We start from the raw sequence: 7,727 nt of genomic DNA, 5'->3' as shown, positions 1-7,727 counted from the left end.
TGGAGGGCAAATTTTCCAGTCATCATTGAGTAATTTTCCTGATGATCTATTTCATAAATTGTGAGAAAAATGAAAGGTGCAGGAGAGTTATTCTATACATTATAGAGACAACCAAATGCATACATTTTTCACTCAACAAAGAGAGAAAACTCTTAACCCTTAACATTTTTCTCTAAGCTGCTACGTTAGAGAATGGTGACTTTGTGTCTAACCAATGCAGGCCTAAAATAAGTGAAGGGCCCAGCTGTCTCTCCAATCTGTCCATCTTTCTTGCCATTACTCCTCGCTCCCCTTTATTCCACAGTTGGAAATCCTCATCTTACTTTGAAAGATAGTAATCAACTCATTTGAAATAAAAAAAGATACTGATCATTTTCCATCAATGTATTTGTAAAACAAGTGAATTTCAATTTGACTTTTGAGGATAAAGGAAACTAAAATGATTGATTTTCTTAAAAGAAAATGTATTTGGTCTTCTTTGGTTGAATTGCAATAGTAATTAAAACTTTCGAGATTATCATATCATGAAAAGAGGACTATTAACTTTATGATATGATTGTCATTTTTCCATTTTCAATGCAGATTATTTCTAAACAGAAATATTAGAATTAGAAGTTACAGAATTAGAAGTTACATTAAGCACTAATTCCCAATTTTGGTTCATTTTTGTATATACATTACATCGTTATTATATGTGTATATATATATATATACATATATATATACATATATATATTATATGTGTGTATATATATATATATATTTTTCCCCTTATTAATTTTGTAATTAGGCCTGAGTATAAACGACAGGGCTGGTTTTCTGGAAAATTTTCACATGGGCCAGGAGGTCCCAACCTTCCTTGAGCTGTGGTGCCCTGCCCCGGAAAATTATTCCGATTGTTGCTTTGTGCAAGTTTGCTGCTGATGTAAAGTGTAATGTAAGTGTGTTCTGGTGGTCTTGGGTGGTGCTTGTGAAAGGGTCATCTTACCCATGTTGGGGTCACATTCCCCAGAGGTTGGGAAACCCTGAAATAGGTACTGAAAGTGGGTCAACTCTGCCCCAAAGAGTCAACACAAAATGGTGATGAATTCTTTGCTTTTCCTTTTGCTAAAGGGGAAAGGGCCCTGTTGAAGGACAGGTTTTAAAAAGCAACCCATGGCATGATTCTTAAAGCTCTAGCAGGGTGGCAAGTCTCCTCTAGCCTCCGGTAAAGACAGAGGGAGTGTTCTGTCTGTACACCCTCAAGGACACGTGGCTAAAGTCAGGTTCACTGTTCTCTGCAGTCTGTGGCCTGGGACACAAAATGGGACCTGAAACAGTCCAAGAGAGGCTGGTGGGCATGAAGGTGCAGACTGGTAATTCCAGGACAAGAAGCTGAGGGAGGATGGTGAGCGCCAGACAAACCTGGGCTTCATGCTTCCAACTCCTTGTCACAACAAAACACAGAGAACTGAACCGAAGAGATGGCTCAGTGGTTAACACACTTGCTGCTCTTCCAGAGGACTGGGTTGGGCTCCTAGCACCTGTATCAGGTGGCTCACAACCACCTCTAGCTCTTGGCCTTTGCCAGGCGTCCATACCCACATGCACAGAGATAAATAAAATCAATTGACTTAAAAACTGAGACGGACAGGCTGAGAGAGAGATGGATGGATGGTCATAGCATGAGCTCGCCTGCACTCAAGACTACTGACTCTGCCTAAGACTCCTCACTGTGCCGGTCAGGCTGCTGTGCCCAGTGACCTGCTAACCCCATGGCTGAGTCCGTCATATATTCTGCTACTTGCTCTGTTCATCACTGTGTACCAGTTCACTTATTTTTTTCTCTTTCTTGACACGGGGTCTCATGTAGTCTGCCTGCCCTCAATCTCAGTCTGTAACTGAGCCTCTAATCTTAGCTCCACATGCAGTGCAGGGTTTACAGGCATGCAGCACCTGCCGGGCTTCTGCAGTGCTGGGGGACGGTAACCAGCTCAGCAAGTTTTCTACCTGCTGAGCCACATCCCAGCCCCAGCTCCTTTTCTAGACCAGGAAGTCCCCTTCATCATCAAGCTACTCGCAGGGTACTGTACTTTGCAAATAAAGAAGCCCAATGGGTACCTGTCAGTGCTGAGCAACAGGCAGTGCTCATTTATTCTCACCTGCATTTGAAATCACATGACCCTGAAGCCATCAGAATGTTGGGGTGCCAGCCCAAGCTGAGGACTGTGGAGCAAATCAGCTTCTTAATGCGCTTGCTCACCCATTTGAGGAAGGAAAAAAACCAGCTCACACTGTTCTCACAGAAAAAAAAAAACCAGCAGCATTTTCCAAGCCACCCCATAAACCCCCTCCAAATAAACTGCTCTATACCTTCATAAAAACCATTTCAATTCTTAAATCCATAGGCAACGTTAGCTACATTTACAGAGTTAAGTCGTGTACGCACCATCACTTTTAATGTTGTAAGACTGTCTTTTGTCTTTTTTCATGGGCTCCCTATAGTGCACAGCTGCTCCTGCTGAAGGCTAGCTTGCTCTCTGTCAGGGAAGAGCTTCCTACACAGAGTTCAGGCTGGCCTCCGACTTGCTGTGAACCCCACACTGGTCTCAAACAGGCCTGTGCACCACAGTGGCCTGAGGAGCTGACGTACAGCTCACGTTCAGGGACTACATCTATGACCACAGTAAGGTCCAGTCCACCTATAACCTCTCAGCGAACACATACAGTCAACTGCTCCAAGGCAGTCAGGAGGAAACGCTTCCTACATGAATTAAGAGTCAGGAGCTGGAAAGGAAAGGATAGAGAGGAAGGGATGAAGGAGGAAGTGGAGGTAAGAAGTAAGGGAAGGGAGATTAGCATGGCTCACCAGTCCTTTTAAGACTCAAGTAGCAGACACAGGAGATGAGCCGGGCTCCACTCCCCACAGCAAATTCGTTCTCCAGTGGGGACTACTTCACAAAAGTGGCGAAGTTGATCCTGAGCAAGGGCAAAAGCGGTGGCAACCTCCTCAAAGTTGTCACTTCTCCAAAGCCCCTCCTTTTTGGCCCCACAAGGGACCTGTGAGATGGCTGTGCGCCCTGGCTCTCTACTTCTCCAAAGCTCTTCCTTGTCGACCCCACAGGGGACATGCAAGGTGGCCATGCGCCTTGGCTCTCCTGGAGAACCCTGGGGGTGTGGCGGTGGCAGGACAGCATCTTTAGGTAGTTTCTCTTCCCTGTCGAGGTCCGTCCCTGGGGGCGTGCCTTGTACCCAGGCCTGCGCAGGCTTGGCCTCCTCCTTGCAGTCCTTCTCCTGCTTTGGGATCAGGATGGGGTTCCAGGCAGCTTGGTTCTCCAGGCCTGAAATGGGAGAATGTGAGCAGAGAGAGAAGGGGCCCAGCCTGGGACTCCAATATCATTATTAGGACCCGAGAGCTCGGTGGGGTCATGTGTTCAATCTGTAAGACCTGTTCCCCTGGACACTTGGGGAGAGGGAGGCGGGGGTGGAGGGGTGGGAACTAGGGCTTTCTGGGAAGGAGGACAGGAACTGGGGCACTCTGGGAAGGATGCTTCATTACAACATCAGGGAGGAGACCCTGGCTCACCTGAGCCATGTGGACCACAGGTCGTCAGAGAGGAGCCTCACTCACCCGGCACGGCCGTGCTCCCATAGTCCTCCGTGCTCTCTCCGTTCTGGGGGGGCCGCGGCCAACTGCTGCCATTCTCCCCGGGTCGGATATCCGGCCTCGGCCTTGAAAGTCGGGGTGCCCTGAAGGGGCGCCAGACCTCGGTTAGTGCTCGCTGTCCCTGCTGAGAACAAGGAGCTGGTGAGCCGAGTCACAGGGTAACAAAGCGTTCCATGTCACCTCGACTGGACTCAGGGACCCCTGAAACGCGGCTTCGGGCCTAGCCTGAGCTACCCAGCATCTCCAGACAGCTTTGACTGGGCTGAACGTGCGGAATGGAGACAAGGGGAGCGCCAGCGTCCACCTCCTCCTCACTGCTAACTGGGAAACAAGGGGACCAGCCACAACACTACTGCACATTCGTGGCGCTGGACTGTGGATCTTGTTGAACCCTGACACCCCAGAATAAGCCCTTCCTTCTCGGAGCCCCTGACACGGTGACGGGAAGACTCATTTGCCTTCGGTCTCGGAATTTGGAGGGTCCTCACCTGCCGCCTCCGCCCTGCTCTCGGGACGCCGGTGGCGCACAGGGTCCCGCAGCCGGCGAGGGAGGAGGCTGAGGAACTGCTCAAGGACCAGCAGCTCCAGCATCTGCTCCTTGGAGCGCCGATCGGGCCGCAGCCAGCGGGGGCACAGCTCCCGCCGGCCGCCTCCGGGCCGGACACGTCCCCGGAGCGCAGCGGCCAGAAGCGTTCGATTCCCCGACTCCCAAAACGTGGTGCAGAGATGGACCTGCAGGCCAAACAACCATATACAAAATAATAATAATAACAATATTGAAAATAAAATTATTTCAATTTTTAAAGTTTTTTTTTTTTTTTTGAAAACAGAAAATCTTTAGGCTATTCTGGACTCCCGCTATAGACCAGGCTGGCCTCGAACTCAAAGAATGCCCCCCGACCCCGACCCCAACCCTGACCCTCCCACTCCCGGAATTTATGATAGTGAGAACAGCGCGCAGAGGATTCTGGGATTTGTAGGCGTCTCAGGGGCTATGGATAGGGAAGGACGCAGGCTCGTGACTTCGAGCAATCCCAGGATGCATCGCGCCACCTGGAGGCCATTTTTGTAGTTCTCAGATACAATCCCAGAAGTCCTTGCTCCGAAGCCATGTTTGTAGTTCTCAGGCCGGTGGGCCTCTGGCGCGAAGCATTTGGGACGGTTGGGAGTACCGTGACCAGAGAGCTCTCCGAAGTGAGAAACGAAGGGATGAAGGTCCGTCTGTGACTAGAAGGTTTGTGTTTACATCCTCATGGCGGGGGCCAGGGAGATGGCGGGGCGACCTCGGTGCCTCCCAGCCCGGAATTCTCTGCTCTCTGTGGGGCGGATCTGGAAGCGAAGCCGTAAGGGGCGGGACTTCCGTTAGAGATGCTGCTACCCGGAACGGTTTTCCCAGGTCAGCAATCTTCTCATTCCAAACTGTTACTAACGCATAGTCCTGCTCACACGTGGGGTGGGGGGTGGAGAGAAAGGGGAGCAGGAGGAATTTTGGGGTTCCCTGCCTCCCTCCTTTGTCCACCCCTCGCCTTCCATCCATCCGCCTGGAGTCCCCGAGCGGCTCGTGCGTGGGGCGGAACCGCAGGCAGGAGGATGGCGGGAAGAGAGGAGGCACAGTCCTCTGCTCCCACCAGGCCTGCGTGCATCCTGGGGGAGATGGGTGCACCCCGGCCAGGAGTGAGGCTGTGCACGACCTAGTATTGGTTGTTCTGGCGTCCTCTCCTGGCCTGCGGGTGCACGAGCAGGGAGGACCCTATAAAAAATGTTTACGAGCCTGGGGGTTGAGTAGGTAAGGTGCACTGGGCTTGCTTGTTAGGGTGCTGGAGACTCAATGCAGAAGGATCTGGCCACCTCTGGGGTGAAGGCATACACACATGGGCAAAGAGAAAAAGTAAGAGTTGGAGGAGGAAGAAGAGGAAAGGAAGGAAAGAGAGAAAATAAAGGAAGAGAGAAAAAGAAAGACTCCCAGCTAATTGAAACTTGGGTACTATTTGCTGAATTTGAACCAAAATAAATTTTGTAAATTAGATAAATGTGCAGGTATTCTGTAGTGATATAAGTAACGGAAGTTTTTCCACAAGATAAAGAAAATATTTTCAACCAGAAAGAAGGTGTAGAACATGGCAAACCAAGACATTTTACCAAGAGTCTATATCAACTAGGAATGACTTGATGAACTTTTTCAGAGGAAGTGTCTCATATTCAAAGGCAAGAGCTATCCCTGGAATAATGAACTTTCTCTAGTCACCTACACTTTCCCAATACCCAGGGGATTTTACTTCCATAAATTCTGGATTGACAGGTTTCATTGCTTACCTCCTTCATTGCTATGTGAAAATCATGACCCATACCCAATTTCTATGGAGATTAAACCAGAAGAAAATGATGTGGTGACCATTTCTGAGCCCAGCTATTCCATAGGGAATGCAGTGTATGCAGTGTCCCATGCCTTCCATAAACACTGTTGAGCAAAAATGGGATCTAAAGAAGACAGAAACATGGACTGGCTTCTTCCATACCAGGTAAGCCTCACTCAAGCAAGGGAAGTATCAGGATCTTATATTATTGGTAAGTAATTCACTGTCGTCAAAACAATAAAACATTTTCATCTTATAGTTGAAAGTACAAATTAAAATGTAAAAAGGTTCTGTCAAAGTGTATGTGTATATATATTACATGATTTGGGGACAGAAAGCACTCATTTGAAGACGTTAAATTTGAATGTTTTTCAACAATTGTTTTCCTAGTGTGAGATGAAATTGTAAGATACAATTGTACATAGTGTAAAAATATAGCAAGATCAAGAACCAAAATTTTTTATGATTTCATGGAATATGTCCAATGCCATAAGATAAAGACTAGGGCCTCATATCCAAAGCAACCATTTCACCTAAAATACAATCTGTATTTATGACAAAAGACCATAAAAAGATCCTTTTGTGGACAATAAATAGCCTGTCCTCGAGTCAGCAGTCGCAGAAAAGTAATTGCTTTCACAGATGATTTAGTATTAATAAGGTAAGATGAATGTGAAACAAAAATCATGGTCCCATTAATAAATTTTAGAACATAGACAGTGTTCATGAGCCTGGGCCATATCTCAATGTGTTAGTGATGTGTATAATGTGTGGGTTTTAAACCAACAAGGTATAATATAGGACTCACTTACACTTATAAGCTTTGGAGATTAACTTCAAATAGGATATCAAGATGATTGTTGAACAAGTCAATTGAACTTTTCATTCAGTCGATAGGTAAATAAAAGATAAAATGTGAATGTTTGTATACTATATAATTACTATTATGGGAATCAGGAATATTTGACATTAATATTAACATAGTCTGTAATCATGGCTTCTAGTCATAATGTATTAGGTAAGTAAATATGTCTCTTGTACAGATAACTGAGTACCTGTATAGAAGTTCTTTATAACATGAGTTATTAATTACTTAACACAATAGTAGGTTGTGTTATTAATTTTCAGAAGTTGATTTTTTTATAATCAAGATAATACTGCTGGTGTCTTAGCAAAAATATGGAAGTGTTTCTTCCTTTTCCCTTATGTGAAATACTTTGAGGAGTATTGTGGTTAGTTATTTGAGACTCTTGTAGAATTCATGCTGAATCTCTAGACCTAGGTTTTTCTTTTCTCTCTCTCTTTTTTTTCTTTTGGGAGATTTTTAAATTACCATTTCTATCTTGGTTGTTATGTGTCTGTTTTAATAATTTATTTCATCTTGATTTAATGTTGTTAGATTTTATACATCTAGAAGTCTACCCATTAATTTTTTTGCATTTAAATAATTAGTTGAATGTAGACTTTTAAAATATGAACCAATGCTTCGCTGCTTTCCTCAGTGCATGTTGTAGTGTCTGTTAGATCAGGATTGATGCAGTTGACATGGACTTAAAAGAGAGCAGACAGGCATTTCCAAAAGCAGGATTTTTCTCTCAGAGAGAACACTGATATGGTAGTCTATTGAGAGGGGAAGTGGAGATTCTGTGCTGTAGTACCAGGGGATGGAGGTCTTAAGTAGCTTGATGGGGAGAAGGACACACCGTGGGGGTTCAGTGTATAAATTT

The 7,727-nt window shown here is 45.9% G+C and overlaps 2 protein-coding genes across 2 annotated transcripts in view; one reads left to right on the top strand and one right to left on the bottom strand.

Annotated features, from left to right (window-relative positions):
- LOC129681246 (zinc finger protein 431-like) overlaps positions 1 to 7,727 on the bottom strand; it is a 268,201-nt gene that overhangs the window by 51,446 nt on the left and 209,028 nt on the right. The gene's annotated exons all lie outside the window — the stretch shown is intronic.
- Positions 5,970 to 7,727, top strand: part of LOC129681251 (zinc finger protein 431-like) — a 44,656-nt gene continuing 42,898 nt past the window's right edge. The window contains 1 exon segment of the mRNA XM_055613156.1: positions 5,970 to 6,165. Within this exon segment, the coding sequence (XP_055469131.1) occupies positions 6,118 to 6,165 (48 nt within the window). The 5' untranslated portion in view covers positions 5,970 to 6,117.

The sequence above is a fragment of the Psammomys obesus genome, unplaced genomic scaffold (assembly GCF_907164565.1).
Source record: "Psammomys obesus unplaced genomic scaffold, mPsaObe1.curated_primary_1811, whole genome shotgun sequence".
Lineage (NCBI taxonomy): Eukaryota > Metazoa > Chordata > Mammalia > Rodentia > Muridae > Psammomys > Psammomys obesus.
The sequence above is the reverse complement of the archived record's forward strand: the minus strand, read 5'-3'. Positions and strand labels throughout refer to the sequence as shown.